Below are 19,005 nucleotides of genomic sequence, written 5' to 3'. Positions count from 1 at the left end.
TCAATTTTGAACCTTTTCACAAGATTCTAATTTTCTGATATGATGAATTTGAGATTTTCATTTGTTGTCATTTGTAATCATCAAAATTAAACGAAATAAACATTTGAAATATATGAGTTTGTATGTAATGCATGAATATAATATACAAGTTTCACTTTTTAAATGGAATTACTGAAATCAATCTACTTTTTCATGATATTCTAATTTTATGACCAGCACCTGTATAATCCCCTAAAACTCCGGCTAACATTTACAGACGTACACAGAGCAGATTAAAAGGCTTTGGCTGAACCGTTAAACTGTGCTTTAGTGAAAAGGTGGATACGCTATCACTCAACAAATGAGCTGAAGGGATGTTTGGCCTCTCTGTCCCATAATTGTTCAGTTTCCTCTAAAATTTGAAATAAAACACTTTTGAAAAACTTGAGGCCAAAATCTGACGTCAGATCCTTCGCTTCCATGACAACTCGAGTATTAAGGAGCAACACTAAAACTCTCACCAGTTCTCCGGGCTCCAGCGGGTGTCCAGGGCCTCCATGAGGTGGAAGGCGTAGACGTGGCGGGAGTCCTCCGACGTGTTTTCGGCGCTTCGATGCACCACCTCCCCGTGGATCAGGACCGCGCCACCTGAACGCAGAGGCGAGGGACAGACCAGATCTAATGCTGCTTTAAGGGATTGTTTTTCACGTTGGTAATAATCACAGCGGCAGCCAATCGTGTAATAGTTGGTGCGCTCGCCTGTCTGTTAACAAAATATCTCCTGAATCTCTGGACCGGCTTTAATGAAACTCTCAGAAACTGTTGATTGGATGTACGTCTACAACTGATTCACTTTAGGAGTCGACCCAATGCAAGATGGCCGCCCCAGCTAATCAACTTTAGCAAACATAAAAGTGGTTGTAACTCAGTGAGCTTCAAAGATTTTGAGCTCAAATTTGGTGCGGCAGTAGCTAAGAGTATTTCACACCACATACCCCGAGTACTAACAATTTTAACTTTGTTTAAAACTTTGACAGGCCAGGCAGTGAGTGACGTGCTTCCCTTCACGGACCCTTACTTCACATTTCAGGACCTGATCCCACTTTCTGACATCGCTTTTTCTGGGAGAAAGCGACAACCCTGAAATTCTGTTCAGGGTTGTAAGATTTGCGATTTCTTTCCAGTTATATAAAATTAATTTGGCATAATGTTCAGTTCGTTACCGACTGGATACAAAATCTCTACAACAAACTCCCCATTAAGGTGCTTCCAGATAGGCCTCGTTAAATGTAAAAACAGGAGCACTTTTACCTTTTTTAACCGGGGCGGCTACAAACTTCTCTTTGTCGTACGCACGCTCTCTGCCGACGAAGTCCGTCAGCGGATAGGTTCCCTTCGGGGTGCGCACCATGCGGCGGGAGATCCCACCTCGGGGCGGAAGAAAACATGAACGAAGCTCGTCACACCTAAAAAAACCAGGTCCAGGTTCGACGCTTACTACTGTGCGACCCCGGGATGAACCACAGGCAGCCGTTGTTAACGGTGGCGTCCTCCAGGGCGACCCAGAATCCCAGAACTCTGCCCAGAGGCTCCGTGTGGAGGAAGGTGGCGTCCTGGTGTGGCGTCACTGCGGAGCACACAAGACGTTACTACAGACTGTAGACGTACAGCTCATCTGGTCAACCAGGAGCTCAAAGGACGGAGCTCTAGTTGTAGTACTTCCTGATAAAAATACCTTGAATTTGATTCTACATTCACTCTTAGTAGATTATATCTACAATGAGTTTCCATATGGAATATAAGATCCTAATGAGGTAATATTAGTTAATTCTGCTTATTCTTTTAGTGCTTTTATGCCAAATTTATGTTTGTAAAAAAGGAAAAAAAGACCGTGATTCAGCTGACCTTCTCCTCCAATTCTTGGTTGCTAAAAAGGAAATAAAAAAGTGACTTATTTGTCTTATTTTAACGTACTCTTGCATCAGTATAAGAATGATTTGGGATAAAGGACAGCTTTACCTTAAAGATGTACATGCTCTGCAGTATGACAGGATTAACCAGACCCAGCTTCCTGGCTATGCCCTGGGAAAGAAAACATTTCCTGTTAATTATTCTGGGACTTCATCCATCACTCGCTGAATCCGGCAGAACTCACCTGAACTTTGGCTGAATGTGTGACCTTCTTATATAACGGCTCCAGCTCGTGTAGTGCTGAAAGAAACCTCAGGAATTAGTTGTTGTAAAAATAATAAAATAAAAAAACAGACAAAACGATCGGTGCGTCTCACCATGTCCCACTTTATTGAGCGACTGCTGCTTTGGTACGGTAAACTCTCCTGTAAGTACAGACACACGCCTTGGCTCATTTTCAGCACGCAGGGAATGACTGACGGGCTATGGAGGATTTCACACGAGCTCACCTTTGTCGTCGAAAACGTCCTTCTCGAAGAAGAAGCAGATCTTATCTCCGCTCGTGATGAAATAATCGGCGTTCCCCTGCAGGGACAGAACATTGACACAGATCAGCTGACGCGCCTGGAGACCGGGACAGACCAGCGCTCTCCTGTTGACACAAGAGTTCAACTTTACTCTGATAGGAGGGACACTCGAGCTCAGAGTAAATAACTGTTTGGACCGACATTCTGGAACCTCTTTAAGCAGCAATGGGATTGAAAAACGTGAAGAAACCACGGCTGACTCCTCTGTGGAAGCTGCCTCAGACTCATCCTGTGCCGCTCTGTTCATTTAGTCACCTGTTCGCGGAGCTGCTGGTCGTGGTAGGTGGAGAAAGTGGTGCGGCAGTGCCTGGGGACGTCCATCCTGTCCACAATCTGCGTCATTCTCTGCCTCAGCTCGTCACACTCCTGGGAGGTCAGCAGCCCGTCCAGAACCACGTACCCGTCCTCCCTGTACTGAAAGGCAGAGCTGGTTCAAAAGTGGCGGAGATTTACCCCCCACCCCACACACACACACCCAAAAGAACCGACTCTTTGGGGGTCACTTGTATGATCCCTGAGAGAAACATTTGATCAGAGAGGTGATCCTGTCATATACATGATCTATGACAGGGCTGTACAATCAGCCCCGCCTGCCAATGAGTGCATTCAAAATAAAACTAGGTTTTAAATTGTGAATTAAATTTACAGAATAACAATTACTGTTGGACGTTCAGCCCCTGAGCTGTTGGCTTTCAGTAACTATGCTATGCCCCCCCCCCACACACACACCCGTTCGGGAGCCCAAAGAGTTGATTCAGATCCTGTTCAGAGACGGTTATTCCTGCTGACCAGAACCCCAGAAAAAAAGAGCCATAATTCCCATCATTTCATGGCAAAGCTCACGTTAAAGAAAGATCTGTGGGTAAACCAACAGCACTTACAAACAGAATAGACTTAAAACAAAGTATGTTAAGAGCACAGAGATAAAAAAAAAATAATAATAATTCTGTATTTACTTGAACTCAGTTATATCACCCAATGACCAAAATAAATTGATTTTAGTTTTGATTATTTGTTAATTTGCTGTCAAATGACTATTTCATGAAAAAATGCAATTTCTGTGGATAGGTACAAAGTAATATTTTTTTTATTATTATATTCATTTTTATAGTAGAAAATGCAGTCATTTAAACTGTGCTGAAGAAATCAGACTAAACCTAATAAAACAACTTGAACACAGTGAAACAATTATGTAACCATTTAACTATTTGAGGGAGTGGAAGTCTTTGGGGACATTATGTTTTTAAGGAAAAACTTCAACTGAACGTATCGTACAGGAGCTCCTTTTAATATATTAATGGTAAAATTCCCACTAAAGAGTCTCATGTTTTCTGGAAGTTAAAGAAAACCTTGTGTTTGGTCTCTGAGAAGCCACTTGTGGGTGCAGAAAGTTTGCGTAATAATAAATCTTATTACCTCTCGAGCCATTTCATTACATCGTCTGTAATTCTTAAATCTGCAGGGTTTGTTTTTTTTCCAACTTAAAGACATCAGCAGCTTCCTCACCTTCTGCACATCCCGATCCGTCATGAAATCCATCCTGGATCCGCTTGGAGGGAGATCCTGCTCCTCGAAGACACGACGCGAGATGATTTCTCATCCGGATAACCTTCCCCTCCGGCTACGTGAGGCATCAAAATCCATTTAAGGTCCAGCCGTGCTGTAATCGGATTTGGAGCTGTTAACTCTTTCGTGGTAACTCAGTCCCACTCAGGGATTGCAGCTCTCCTGTTGGTTTTAGATGTAATGTTGCTTTAAAACACCTGGTTTAAATTAATGACTCGTGGATGTGCTTCTGGAGAACTTGGTGACTTCGCGAAGAGGGAATTAAATCATTTGAATCAGGTGTGTTGGAGCAGGAAAACCTAAAACTTCCAGGACAGCGAAGTGTCAAAGGACACTGTGCTGCTGCAGTGGCACAAAATGACCGCTGGGTGTCACTGTTGCTACGTGTTCAAATACAGAGCAGCAGTGCCATCGTGTGGCCTGTTTGACCAATTACACACAGAAAGATGCATTTATTTTTTTTCTATTTCAAGTGTTTGTCTCCTTTATATTTCATTATAAATCGTTGTTACTTTAGTGGTAAAATCATACATAAAACAATCATTCATTAACACTAATTATAACCAATAATGTTTTAAATTTGTAAAAATTAAATAATTATCTTGCTTTTGTATGCTTTATTTTTAACTGTGGGGGGAACTGATTTCAGAGATGTTTCTGCAGCGATGTTCAGTATCTGTCCACCGTACACCAACAACATTCATTGGAAAGGAAAAATCCCCTTCCAGTGAACAAGGACTTGCTATAGTTAGGACCCTATTACTCTTCTTTCCTGTAGAAAAACTAAAAAGCATCCTTTAGTAAAATTATCCTTGATCAAAATAAACAAAACACTCAATTAATCAAATCAGCTCTTTAGTAAAAATCCAGTGCTGAATGACTTTGCTGAAACTGAAATCCTAAAGCTAAAAAAACAAATAAACAAACAAAAAAACAGAACACTAGCTAAACAAAACAAAACACTGGGTAAAAAGAGCAAAATGGTTGCTAAGAGGTGAACCAAATGTAGCAGAATGGCCGCTAAAAACTGAAAGCAGCATAAGACAAAAATTGAGCAAGCTTGCTGAAGCACATTTCAAAGAGAACAACATTTTAAGGAATTGAAGAAACAAAGAATTTCATAATACAACTTTGTGTACACACACACACACACACACACACACACAAGTTGTACTCCTCTCAGAGAAGACAGCATATCTGTTACAATGTCTAACACGCTAAGATATGAAGACATCTAAAGTTGAGGCACCACTACTCTCAGAGCTCCCTGTGAAGTGTAGATAACCCTGGAAAACACAAAACACGGAGCAGATATTTACACAGACATATAACAAATTATCATTAGGGTTAAGAGAAACTGAGGCACTTCAAGGATCAATTTGTTGCATGAATTATAAATACACTTGAGTCAGTGGAAGCAGAAATCTCTTGTCCACTTCCTTTTCAAGTGTGCAAAAATCATTTCTCAGCAGTTTTCAGTTTCAAAAGAGGAACCAGCCCAGATGACAAATTAACACACTCATCAGTGGTAATTTTATTATCATGTGTCAGAATGGTACAAAAGTAGGATCTGAACATTTGGAAACCAAACCGTTCCAACGATACAGAGCCAGTGTTTATTTAATTGGAAAAAAAAAAAAGTATATTAATACAAGGCCTTGTCCTCTGGGGATAAGTTACAGATGGCTGCTCTGCACAGCGGTTCAACATAAACAAACTCATGTTTTTTAAAAAGTAAATAAGACATCAAAAGACAAATCGTTTCCAGAACTCCCTAATCCACAGGGGGTCAGAATACATAAAGTTATCATACACAGAAAATACAATCATTTATTTAAAAAAACAAACAGATTTATATATAACCAGAAAATAAAAGTGATCACGACAGTTTAGCAATAAGTTATGCTGAACAACTGCCTAAAAATACTGAAATTTTGGATAATTACAACAAAATTACCTTGACTTTCATAAATAATAATAATAATTTAAAAAACATGTATTGTTGGACATTATTGAATGTATACTGTTACGCACGGCCCCCGCACTGAAGGGTGAGCTCACTTCCAGTTACAGTAAGATTGTTGAGTCATTTCTGTCCGAGAAAACAAACCGGTCTGCTCCAGAAGGATCCAAAAGGGTCCAAGAAAAACTGAATCATCTTTCTGTGTCACATAACAGACATGACATACAAACGGGACTCCAGCTGGGATTGTGTTTAAACAAAAAGAAGGCAGAAGTCATGATTTTTTTTTAATCATATATGCACAATAAAGCTTTTAATGAACTTAAATTAAAATAAAAAAAGGCAGCTACTGATGTGACAAATTAAATACAAGTGCACACGTTTTCTTGTGGCCAAGCAGGAAGTCAGTAAAACTTTCTCATTTTGGTTTCTGAGAGTTTAAAAATCAGACTTTTAGCTGATTCCCCCCAGCTGACAGGAGTGGAAATATACTAGGCTGAAAGTGAAATGACTCATTCAGCTGACTCGTAGCTTTAAGTGTCGCATTAAAAAAATGGCAAATTTTGGAAGAAGATCCTCTGTCGGATGGTAGAAACTAAATGAGACCTGAATGATGGCACATACATGTGTCAAAATGCACGACATGACATTTTTGGCAAACTTGCTGTTTCAATCATTTTCATCTGAGTTCCTACAGACGCCCTGAACAAGCTGGCTATGATACTCTTCATGCTAAAGAGTAATTTTTGACTAAATGCTCAATAAAGGTTGAAACTTAAATTAGACACCAATCAGACGTCCTTAAAACAGAAGGACAAAACAAAATCTACAATCTTTGTGACGTTTGTGTAAAAGACAGAAAACAAGACTTGACCCACTCGATCTGACACTCTGCGGTCCAGGAGGCAGGTCTGAAGGCATCTGCACTGCACCACAATGATCAATGTCAGAATATCAAATTACTTTGGAGTGACAGAGAAGACCTCATGTGGCTGAGCCCGGTACACGTCTCTGCAGTAAAAGTACCTAAAGTACTTATCTGTATGGCATCAACAGAACAACAGTCACTTCCTGTTGTATTTGTTGGAAAACGTGTTTCCTTTGCATCCAGAGAACAAAAATCAAACCGAAACATTGTTCAAATGGATTTGCCATTTGTAGATTTTACACCTGCAGGACAATACTGTAGTTGTTCGTTTATGTTCTGACCTTTGACCCCGACTTTTTAACTGCCTGCTAGTTGAACTCAACACTGACGCTCTGGTTTCTGAACTCGGGAGTGTGCGAGAGCGCTTTACTTGCTTTACTTTAGCAAAGGCCTCCGTGAAACAAAACACCCAGCTGAATCTTTACAGCCAAAGCGCCTATAAACCTTTTAAAGGAACAGTGTGTGAAACAACTGTGCGTCGGGTTACCCAGCGCTGAAGATTTTTCTATATTACTGTCAGAATGGGCACACAGAAGAAGAAGAAGAAGAGTACTCTTCAGGAGCAACAACAACAAAAAGACTGGCGGACTCCGCGGCAGCGTTTCAGGGCCGCTCATAAACATCGTGGCTGTTTAATTCAAAAATCATCTTTAAATATTGAGAAAGGCTGTAGGTTTCCAGGGGGGTGGTTGTTGCTGAAGTTTACTTATTAACCTTTCTGCTTACCTTCAACAAATAAAATGTCTCTAAAATCATAATTATAGTCTGCCTTCTGTAAAATAAACATCTTTCCAGTAAGCAAAGGAATAACATTTTTAAAGTTTTGTGACTACTCTGCTGAAATAATGGAAACTTGTTGATCAAAGTGTGGATAAAACGCTGCAAAGAGTCTGGGTTCAGCAACAAATCAACCTCCAGGTGTCGCTAATTGTTACACACTGTAGCTTTAAAAGGGCTCCGAACTGAAAGAAATCAGCTGGTAAGAATAAAAACACATGATCCACATTAAACATTCCAGCTATACATTTTACAGCTCAAAATAAAAAAAAAGGCCATGATGATGTTTGTGATCATTAAGAGGGTATAGCTTGTAAAAGCTGGGGCCGTGTTATCGGAGAGAAATGTCTGGCAGGAGCAAACGCAGATTTCCTCCAAATGATGCTATTAAATCCCAGGGCTTTACAAGAAAAGTGTTTCAAGCAGACGTAGCACGCTGCACGAATGTGGAGCACGGATGGTGGATGCAACACGCTCCACAAAGGAACTCTTTCTCTGGCGGAGGCTGGGCCGAGCCAGTTTCCCTCCACTCCGCAATATCCTGTTTGTCCTCGTGTGCCTCATGAAGGAACGAACGCGGCGGGGACAAACGTCTACTTTTCCACGGAGCGAGGCGAGCGCGGTGAACGACCCGAGAGCCTCGAGTCACGTCTTCTGACCATCCACTGGAAGTACCACCGCGGTTAATGAATATCAAAGATCTCATGATGCAAAAACAAAACAAACAATAAAAGTAGATATTTCAGATTAATTACTGCCTTGTGTGAGCTTGAATATACAGCTGAAACCAGATGTTTACATAAACTGTATGAAAAGACAACCTTTTGTTTCTCCACTGACTAAACCTTTCCCCATTTAGGTCAGCCTGAATAACAGGCTCCTTAAAAGTCACAGGTTTACATACACAAAGTTTACTATGTCTTTAAAGAATTTGGAAAACGTTGGTCGACCACATCTGAGATGATTGGAGGCACACCTCAAACACACGGCTTCTTTGTGTGGCATCATGCAGAGAAAAGAAAAATAAATAAATCAAAAGAAATCAGCCAAGATATCAGGGAGAAAACTGTCCACCTCCACAGAACGGGATTATCCTGCCATCATACCCCTCACGAAGGAGACGGGTTCTGTGTTCCTGACATGGAACGTGTTTTGGAGTGAAACGAGCTAAAGACCTTGTGAAAACGTGGGCTGAAGCTGAGCGTGTCGTTACCCACAGTGAAACGAGTCCTGAACCGACATGGGCTGAACGGCGACGGGTCAGCCTATAATCCTGACTCAGATACAAGTTCTGACAGGCGGAAGGAGTCAAAATTCCACTGCGAGAAGCTTGTGGAAGGAAACCAAAAACATTTAATCTAAAAGGCAAATCCTACCAAATACTAGGAACATGTTTGTAAACCTGTAACGTTGAAGAAAGTGATAGAGATAACTTTGGGAATCCTATCCGACCTAAAAGGAGGGCTGTGATGGATCGGTGGTCAGTGCCGCTGTCTTGTAATCCTGTGTGTAAACATCTGGTTTCAAATGTCCATGTTAATTAGGAGAACAAAACTTAGAACTGTGACTTTCTTCAGTGTTCTGTGGATTCATAAAAGGGAACATTATTCTATCTGAGCAGAGTGCAGTTAAACCTTAGGCTGAAACATTATACATAAGCTCTGAAATAAAAAAAAAGGCCACTTACGATATCAGGCTACAGATATTTGCTCCAGTAAGTCAAAATAAATGTTCAATAGGTGGTTGGTTTGTTACATGCTGAAAATATGTCTCTCAAGCCCAAACATGCTACAGACGTCTGTTAGTATCTTAAAGTACATCAAAGTAAAATCTTACACAGCCCATGAAGACAAATTTGTAATGAGACACTTTAAGCCCTGTAAAATAAGACCATGTTTGTTGCACATGCTCAAGTAAACACGTTGTCGGATGATGCGAAACAGAGCCAAAAAAAGGATTGTGAATTTCTTAATCACAGCTCCCAGCGCAGGCAACAGTTTACCGCACCGGCTGATGTTCGGTTTAACTGCAGGGATTTAAGCATTACACAACAAAGTTTATTTCCTTTGATTCCCGCAGCCTTCAGTGTTAAGGCCTAAGCTGCGAGATCACCTGCGGGATGATTTGCTAACCCTCAGAGTCATTCTGTGCAGACAAAAAGATGCCTCTGAGCAGGTCGAGCATAAAAAAAAGTAGCCTGAAGACGAGAACGCCGCCAAATCTTCATGCCTGAACAAAAATGGCTTTGAGCCGCATCATAATTTACTGAACGTCATCTGTCAATGGAGTGAGCCGCGCGGCACAGCAACTGCAAACGTCGAACTTCTCCAAAAGTCTCAAGGCCAGAGGAGGGGCAGGTGAACGCTGCATGGAGCATGTTGAGAATGTGCTGCGCTGAGCAAAGTAATGATCAGGAGCACTTTTAGCTCACTGGAGAGGCTGAGTCGTGCATGGTTGTCTCAGTCAAATGTAGAAGTTGGCTTTAGGGTCTTACTGTGGCATGCATATTCAACACCTACTGCCAGCATCCTTGCAACCTTGTAGTCAGGATGAAACAAAGAAAAGTCACTTTATTCAATCAATTCTGATTGTCAAGCTTGGTTATGAGATTTAGCCTTGCTTAGCACAAGAGTAGTTATATCCAACATGATATATCAGATGGTCTTTGAAGTCCTTACTTTTATTTGGTCCTTCCAGGGTGCCAAATTTCTATGCCTGTGTGGTCAATACTGCTGCATCTCTCTCAAGCTCCATCCGACTGTCATAAACCTCGTTTCCTCCGCAGCGGTTCGGCTCAAGCTTGCTCCTTATCGGCCCTCCAGAGCTGCTCTTTGACTTCGGGCGGCAGCGTGTTGAATAGGTCTTCCTCCACCACCAGGCCGCTCCTCTTCAACAGCCGGCAGTCGCCGAGCTCCACCGGGAGGCACTCGAGGCGGTTCCCTCTCAGCTCCAGCTGGGTCAGCCCGGTGAGTTCTCCGAAGCGCGACGGCAGTGTCTGTAAGCAGTTGTTCCCCAGATTCAGAGTGCGAAGTTTCTTGCACTGGAACAGCTCCGGGGGCAAAGTCTCAATCTGAAGCAGGGAGCATAAAAAAGGCAGAATAATGAGGAGTGTGCCGGTAAACAGGAAGGCTAACAAACAAGAATCCATACATCTGGACACATAACCAAAATGAAAGATTGCTCAAAATATAGCCTCTCTTTGTTGTGTTTGGATTCTGTTTGGTACAAGAACTTGATTTTAATAAAACAAAAACAGAGTTTCTCATACATCCACAAAAACCCATACATAAATAAATTCTCAAACGAACTAAGTGCTGACATTAACTCACTGGAACTGATAATGTGCCTTAAAAAGCACAACAAAAAAAAAAAACCTTAAAAACAGGTTATTTGTGGCAGCTCACAAAACTGCTGGAGGCTATTTTCAGCAAGCAGCCACACAGTAAAAAGGCAGTAATAGTAGCCTTTACTAAAAACACATGGCGCCGTTTGGATCCTTGTGAGCTCAAAGCAGCGTTTTCGAAAGAAAATTCTGAGTGTTTATTGAAGAAATCCCTTTCAACGAAGCTCACGTAAAGTAACACATCTATGACCTTCATATTTCTGGGATTCAGGATGCTTTAAACTGAAATACCATTGTGAAAGACAGAAAACAGAAGAGCTTAAATCTACCAAACGACAGAAATTTAAATGATTTAACTAGAAATGATCAATAAAAGAGCAACATTCACTCAAATAATAAACATTTTGCTTCTTACCCTGTTTGCCGTCACAGCAAAGTACTGCAGGTTCTGGAGGAAGCCCACGTCAGGGTGGATGCTCGTCAGGTTATTGTGACTGAGGTCCAAGAAGCGCAACTTGCGGCAGAAGAAAAGCTGGCTGGGGATCTTCTCGATCTTGTTCCTGTTCAGGTAGAGCCTCTCCAGGTTGGTCAGAGTTCCGATCTGAATGGGGATATAGGCGATCTGGTTGTACCAGAGCTTCAGGCACACGAGGCGGTGCAGGTGCTGGAAGCTGATGATCTCCTCGATCGTCTTCAGATTGTTGTCCTTCAGGTCGATCTCCTGCAGGTTGTGCAGACTGAAGATGGAGTGTGGAATGCGCTCGAGGTCGCAGCGGACAAGCTCCAGCTCCGTCAGGTTGACCATTTTCTTAAGGCTGTTCAGGACCATCAGCTTGGTGCCCTCGTTGTTGATGGAAAGCTTCTGAAGGTGCACGCCCACATCAGTCACCACTTGCGGCAGCTTGGTCAGGTTGCTTTTCAGACGCAGCACCTTGAGACTTTTGAGCTCTCGGAGCCCGTCGATGACGATGTAACGATTGTTCTCGGCGCTCAGGTTCCCAGTCAGGTGCAGCTCATTGAGGTTCTTCAGGCTGTAGATCCACAGAGGGATCTCCTTGATGTCAGTGAACTTGATGTGGAGTGACTTGAGGTGCTCCCTCAGGAAAGCCAGAGCTGGAGCCTCAATTTTAGCTGGCGTGTGGTAGAGCCACATTTCCTTCAGGTTGGAAAGCTGAGCGATGATGGGGGAGATAGTGACATCTGGGATAAGCTCCAGCTTGAGCACCTCCAGCTCGACGAGGTCGAACACTGTATCTGGGATCCCACTGAGCATGAAAAGGTGCACCTCCAGTTTCTCCTGGGAGTTCTTGGTAATGCGCTGCCTCAGCTTCTCCAGTGTCCACTCGTTGTTTAGGTTCAGCTGCCTCAGCTTGTTCTCACTGACCTCGGACAGAAACACAGCAAAGCGCTTCGAGTAGAGCGGGTCGTACTGATCTATCATGTGTAGCATGAAGGCAAAGTCATTCTTCACGTCGGGAATGTCACTGTAACTGCTTTCCTCGCGGATTGATTCGAAGGAGTATCGCTTGAGGGAGCGGCTGAGCATCCAACAGAGGGTGTACATGCAGATGAGACCATAGACCACAACCAGGCTGATGTAAAAACAGGCCAAAATCTTGAACAGAGTTGCTAATGGGTGAGCGCAAGAAAACAAGCTGTATCCTGTTAGCTTCTCAATATTCACTGGGCACACTACATTGAACTGGATGGAGTCTACATAGTAAATCGTGTAGGTAATAATCAGGATAAACTTGATTACCTTAATTATAGTCTGTCGTATGTAGAGGCGGTACACTATATCACCTTCTTCGACATGGATTCTAAACTTCTTCACCTTCTCAAAAAGCGCTTTGGCCTGCTCCCCTTCCTTTTTGTCTAAAACCCCGGTTTCCGAGCGGTCCACTATTCCTTGTTCGATTCTGGACTTAGTTCGCTGGAGCATGGGAACACTCGCCTCAACATCCTCGCTCACGCTCGAGGCCTTCTTGTCCATCGAACCATTCATTTTCCCCACTGGCTTAGGGTCGCTCTCCTCCACCACAGTCTCAGACAAGGCTCTTGTTGTCCACGGTGAGTCGAAGCACTTGAGGAGGATGGAGACAAAGTGCTCCAGTTTGGAGCTCGTGTGTGGGAATTTGAACCAGAAGTTGCTGCAGGCCAGGAAAATGAGGGTGTGGAGTAGCACCAGATAGGGGAAATATTTAGCAAACCAGTGGAGTTTGTTCTCGTAGCAGACAGCATCTATGTAGTTATACTGGTGTCGGTCGAGGTCGTACTGAATGCCTTTGGGTTCCAGTGGATAAGTGGGGGTCGTGTTGGAGACGGGCATGGGCTCGCAGGAGTTGTTGACGACCCACTTGCAAGGCAGGCAGATCATCTTGTCCTGCGTGACCTGCAGCGTCCCACCGAACACCGCGATCATCAGCATGACGATTGAGAGATAGTCGGTGAAAACGTCCCACCATGGCTTCAGGATTCGGTACGCTGGCTGGCTGTCAGCGAAGTACCGGAGCTCTGTGATGGGAATCATGATGGGTTATCTAAAAAAGGGGCAGAAACCAAAGAATGTCAGCATAAAACACGGCGTTCCTTATCTGTTTTTCTACCAATTTTTGGTGTTCTCGTGTGTGATCTCTAGGTACTGCATGCTTTCTTGTAGTGTGATAACATGAATATGGATGTTCCTTAAGATTTCTTGTCATTGATACAGAATAATTTAAGTTAAGTATTTGCCAATACCAAGTCTTAATCTGATTCTTGCATTTTACTACAACACAAACTAAACAGGTGGATTAAGGTTTGTTTAAATAAGTTGTAAAAAGAAGTTTTTTAGTATGTCAAGCCATAATTCTTGACTCAACATCTTTAAGACAATAACTCACAGCAGTCTGAATTGTTAGCGAATGAGGGACATCTTTACCATTTAATTCTGGTAAAGATGATTTTATTTCTTATATAATCAAAACAAAGAACAACTGTTTGACAACAATACACACAAAGAGACTGATTCAAGCAAATAAACAAAAGCTTTTCTTTAATTGCCATCCTAAATGCAGCTCGATTAATACATATAGTCTCAAAGTTACCAATTTGAAACATTCAGACTGTATTTAGGGTGAAAGCAGGGAGTTGCACTACTGTTCAGAGCAAACCAGATGTGAAAGGATCAGGCAGAACATCTGATTCCCTGTAACTATGTCCAAAGATTACTCAGAATGAACACCGTTTTCTCTGAAACAATAATTAACTTTAGCTCCTAAAATCCTGCTTTGACAACTCAACACAAAACATGGATTTTTAGATTAGCTTTGTTAAATCGGTTAATTTACCTGATAAATCAATGACTGGAGTTAGGAAGAGCGCTAAAGTGAAATGGGGGAAAAAAGATTAAACTATGACTTCAAATCTCTTAGAAAAATGGAAGTGAAACTTAATAGGTTGCTGACAAGCTTTTTCAGACATTAATTTATGCTTGAGCATTTCAGGAAAGTCACAACTAGGCCTCCCAAAGTAAATGTTAAAGATTATTGTTACCTCCAACAAGGAGGTTATGTTTTCAGTAGTGTTGGTTGGTTTATCCCTTTGTCCATCTGTCCGTTAGCAAGATTACTTAAAAACTAACAAACTGATTATAATTAAATTTTCAAGAAATGTTGAGGTTGTCACAAAAAACAACCGATTATATTTTGGTGGTGATCAGGATCCTACAATTTTCTAATGACTTTTTTTTCTAATGTGCTTTTAGTTACATACGAATGTTAAAAACTCTAAATTGTGGTGCTTTTGTAGCATAATTTGAAATGTATTTCTTATAACTTCTGTTCCTTATTTTAGTCCAAGAAGACTGAAGAAACCCAGTAACCCTTGTAACAAAAATATGCTGTCACAAGATTTAAGACAAGTTGGAAAATCCCTAATTGTTTTTCCCTGTTTATTCAAATTTAAACCCTACCTAAAGAAAAAGTCTGGAACAGACGGCTGGGCAGTCATTACATACAACTTTTTTTTTTTTTTTCCTTAACCAGTTCAAACCAGAACAGCAGAGCGGTCACAGCGGACCGCTCACTTCGACACACAAAGACCCAAGCAGCCGCTAAAATAACCTTTAACCTCCACGGCATTAAACAAACAGGCAACAAAATGGCGTTTCATGCCAGAGTTTCAAACTAACATTATCTTATCTGTTGAGAGATGACAAAGTTGTAGCCACTTTGGTCAAACCTCAAAAATGTGATCATAAGCCATGTCATGCAATATCCTGGGCATGCGTTGTGAATTACTCTGTTACTAACAAATAATACTTCAGCTCAGTGTGCTGGCTACTGTAGGTTAGCTGTGGCAGCCATCTTGAATTGGACTGAGCGCTAAAGTCAATCAGTAGCAGACGCACATCTAATGATTACTTTACGAAAGTTGCATTAAAACCTGTCCACTCACTTATGACATAATTTGCAAATAATCAGTCGTGGCTGACTCAAACAGTAATTGCTGAATTAAAGTAAAAACCTTATTAGTCTCAGCTACTCCCACGACAAATTTTAGCACAATATCTATAAAACTGACTGAGCCATTTTTGTGGGTCTTTTTTTTTTTATGTCTGCTGTTGTGGCAACCATCTTGCATCAAACAGACTCCAAAAGTCAAACAGTTTTAGATGTACATATAAAAGATTACTTTCTGCAAGTTTTATTAAAATGTGTCCATCTGGTCATGAGACATTTTGCTAACAGACAAGCACATGAACACGAGCAAAAGCATCATCATCATCCGTCTTTGCCTTTCAGCAGCAGGTTATATTAATTCAAGCACAAAAAAAAACAGCACCAGCGTGTACATAATCTTATGTCAACAGAATACTCCTTCTGTGATGAACAGAACGGCTCCACGGGAAAATGCTGTCCTCATTCGAACAATTCAAGCCGATTCGAAAGGGAAGGTCAAAAATGACTGTTGTGCAACACGTCTGCTACTGGATTCCAAATTGTAGCCACAGGCCTGATACATTTCTCCCAAATTTGTTTCCAAAACAAAGCAGCCTTTGTGAGGTGCAGGTGGAACGAGCCTTCACGGGATTCAGAGTCAACTATCCATTTCACTGGAGCAGCCGGGCGTCTCTCAGGTGGAGCCAAACAGAAACATCTGTCTCGGAAAACATCTTAAAGTTTGCCTGAAGTTAAGCTTTTATTGTTGAAATGTGATAGTCATTTCCTGACATACTGAATAAATAATGACAGAAGTGGGGAAAAAAAAGAAATAAATCTTTACGGGCAAACTTTAGGACACTCAGGATTATGTTCTAGGTTGTTACTCTGACAGAAACCTTTTAATATCGTAAGCCAATTTTGTCTTTGTGATTTTCCACCCGTGTCAGCCCTGCGTTGACCTGAGAGCCTGTCCGGTTGTGGGTGGATCTAACCCACTACAACAACCACGCAGGAAGAGTTTTCGAACTACCTGAAAAGGATGAAGGGGTTGAGAAAACAGATGAATAGATTCGAAGCTGGATGAATGCCATTCCAGATAATTACAGCAGGCTTGAACCTCTTTAATGTAAAGTACAACTATTGTTAATGTTCTCCCTGCAACAACTTCATAAATTTTATTATAAGTGCTTGGAGACACCCAAAGGACCTGAAAGCATCACATGTTTACATCTACAGAGTGCGAGAGAGGGCAGGGCTGCTCACTTTACAACAATAGTAGATGAGGTTTTTTTTTTTGGCATTCGTGGTATTCAAACCACAGTCATACGAGTTTTACCTGTGGCTAAACTGGATACTTAAAAACTGGATTTAAAAACGGCTTTTAAAACATGCGGCTGGTTTATGTTTAAGCTAGAAAAGTCTACAGGTTTGCTTTTAAACAACCCTGGAAATCGAGGTGGCACATAAAAAAGACAGATTAAAAAAACAAACATAATTCTGATTATTAAACAGACTTGTTGCAAGTTTGAAACTCATCCAATTTATCACTCACTGCCGCAGAAAACCTAAATTTGCAGAAAGTGATCACTGGATGTGCATCTACAACTGATTAACCTTTAGAGTCGAACCCATTCAAGAAGGCCGCCTCAGCCAGCTGACCTGAGAAAACACAAAAACGACTACAGCTCAGTCGGTGTTACAGATACCGGCTTAAAGGTTGACCTGATAGTATCTGAAAGTCCTCCCCTGACGCATTCTCTAAGCTTGTCGACACCCTGCGTTATTTTCAAGGTTTGGCCAAAACGACTTCAACTAAGTCGTGTCTCAACATAAGATAATCTCAATCAAAAACTACGGCATATGATGTGTCAGGGCTTCAGGTTCAGACTGACTGCAGTCCCCCCCCCATCAGAAACAAACTCTCCCCCAGATCACCAAGCAGAATTAGACAACACACCCTTCAGTCACCATCAGCTGAATAAATCTTTGTTCCTGCTGCCTTTAAGTTCAGCTCTACAAGCAGACAGCGGCAGTAGCCACTTGCACTCGTGAAATGTTTGCACTTCCAACCATTTCTCCCTAAAACAACAATCTGATTAAATCTGTATGCTTGGCCTTGCCTCTGTTTTCTTCAATAAACCAAACAAACCTGCCTGCGATTACATCCTTAAACGACTCGGATCACAACATGACGAAACTCCAAACAAAACAAGAGGATCATATGCTAAAATATACACAGTGATAAAACAGATAAAAGGGAGTGTTAATCACTACCAGCTCCTCTGCTCAGTCTTGGCAATGATTTGAGGAATAAAAAAAAACAAACAAACAAACAAAAAAACAAAGTGAGGAGCAGCCCAACCGGTGTTTGAACCAGGTCTGACTGGTTTTGACACATAAAATTCCACTTTTCTTTTTGATGGCAACATGTGTGAGCTCATACGAACCACAAGACATGATGCTCACAATACACATCTCAGCAAAAAGCAGTTCAAAACGACTTTTAAGGAGCATTTCTTGACATTATGTTTTGGATAATAGGACCAGTTGTATATAATCAAATCTACATTTAATTGGAGCTGTAATAATGCTGTAAAATATTACACTAAAATAGTCATAGAAGCTCTTGAAACCATTACTAATTCACATAACAGCCCTTAATATGCTTGTAATTTTTGTTTGGTATTTATAGGGTAAAAAGTTAGCTGTCATGTCAAATACTAGATAAGTGGTCTAAATAGTATATTTCTTACGAACTATGGTTGTATTTCTTATTAAGACATGTCATATCAGAAGTCTGTATTTCAATTGTTCTCATAGTCTGGGAACATAATAATTATGATAGTTAGTTATGATAATTAACTTTGTTTATGTGTTTGTGCCAAAATGTTCCACCTTTTTCCTGCTGGCCTCCGGCTAGACGAGACTATTTCGTTGGCTGACATTAAGATAAAAAAAAAACTGCTTCTAATTCAGTCAGGTGAAATTAGATGTAATTTAACCAACATTGCGACCTTTTCTTTAGGAGTCTTCCTTCGGAACAACAACAGAGTGTTTTCGGGGGGAGAGGACGGGAAACAACGTCGGTCTCATCCCGACAACAAACTACCGCGCTGCGGCAGTGAAATCCCTCTCAGCCAGCTGCTCTCAGTCACGGATAAACACGTCGGGACTCACTTGTTTCGTCAAAGCCGGTGTCTCTCGCTTCCTCCACACGCGGGTGACACATTTCTCAAGCGGTTCTCAGCGACTGGGGCCGGTCACACACGGGCCGGAGCCGAGTGACCGAAGGAGGCAGGAGCCGAGCGGCTCTGTTTGCTCCGGAGAGGGAACTCCTTCATCATCTTCTTCTTCCTCTTCGGAGTTCATCGGCAGCTGGAGAACGACCTTAAAGGCGCAGCACTGCCACCTGTTGGACGGGAGAGGGAGCGCACACACATTTTCCTGCTCCAGCGGTGATGAGGGTGTGCATGCATGTTTGGTGATTAGGTTTTCCCACCAGGAAAGGGAAAAACAGCAAGTGGCTA

The 19,005-nt window shown here is 41.8% G+C and overlaps 2 protein-coding genes across 5 annotated transcripts in view; both read right to left on the bottom strand.

Moving 5' to 3' along the window:
• Positions 1-4,247, bottom strand: part of phyhd1 (phytanoyl-CoA dioxygenase domain containing 1) — a 5,882-nt gene extending 1,635 nt beyond the window's left edge. Inside the window, exons 1-10 of one of the 3 annotated variants that reach the window (XM_017407759.3) lie at positions 3,984-4,247; positions 2,733-2,886; positions 2,400-2,475; positions 2,268-2,315; positions 2,135-2,190; positions 1,999-2,061; positions 1,885-1,906; positions 1,478-1,606; positions 1,291-1,407; positions 501-627 (exon numbers count right to left, since the gene is read on the bottom strand). In XM_017407759.3, coding sequence (XP_017263248.1) covers positions 501-627; positions 1,291-1,407; positions 1,478-1,606; positions 1,885-1,906; positions 1,999-2,061; positions 2,135-2,190; positions 2,268-2,315; positions 2,400-2,475; positions 2,733-2,886; positions 3,984-3,994 — 803 coding nt within the window. In that variant the 5' untranslated portion in view covers positions 3,995-4,247. Of the gene's footprint in view, positions 1-500; positions 628-1,290; positions 1,408-1,477; positions 1,607-1,884; positions 1,907-1,998; positions 2,062-2,134; positions 2,191-2,267; positions 2,316-2,399; positions 2,543-2,628; positions 2,892-3,983 lie in introns of those variants that run through there. The other 2 variants (XM_017407758.3, XM_037979399.1) reach the window with 2 other exon arrangements.
• A 1,306-nt stretch (positions 4,248-5,553) lies between these two features.
• lrrc8aa (leucine rich repeat containing 8 VRAC subunit Aa) lies at positions 5,554-18,852 on the bottom strand. Of its 2 annotated transcripts, XR_001808397.3 has the most exons (4): positions 18,656-18,852; positions 11,470-13,594; positions 10,390-10,781; positions 5,554-10,248 (listed from the first exon to the last, which is right to left on the bottom strand). XR_001808397.3 is itself a non-coding variant. In XM_017407753.3 (3 exons), exons 2-3 carry the CDS (start codon positions 13,582-13,584, stop codon positions 10,506-10,508), a joined length of 2,391 nt encoding a protein of 796 aa, XP_017263242.1. In that variant the 5' UTR covers positions 13,585-13,594; positions 18,656-18,852; the 3' UTR covers positions 5,554-10,505. The 2 variants fall into 2 exon arrangements, 1 of the variants encoding a protein (XP_017263242.1); XM_017407753.3 differs by having other exon boundaries at positions 5,554-10,781.
• Positions 18,853-19,005: the final 153 nt, after the last annotated feature.

Source organism: Kryptolebias marmoratus, linkage group LG14, assembly GCF_001649575.2.
Source record: "Kryptolebias marmoratus isolate JLee-2015 linkage group LG14, ASM164957v2, whole genome shotgun sequence".
In the NCBI taxonomy this organism is placed as follows: Eukaryota; Metazoa; Chordata; class Actinopteri; order Cyprinodontiformes; family Rivulidae; genus Kryptolebias; species Kryptolebias marmoratus.
Note: the sequence above shows the minus strand (reverse complement) of the source record. Positions and strands in the feature narration are given on the sequence as shown.

Bases quoted from the DNA above. Each gene is read 5' to 3' on its own strand.
- lrrc8aa (XM_017407753.3), bottom strand. From the start codon at position 13,584: ATGATTCCCATCACAGAGCTCCGGTACTTCGCTGACAGCCAGCCAGCG. The intron at 10,782-11,469 runs GTAAGAAGCAAA...TCCCTGCTTCAG, and splicing joins TTGCTGTGACGGCAAACAGG to ATTGAGACTTTGCCCCCGGA.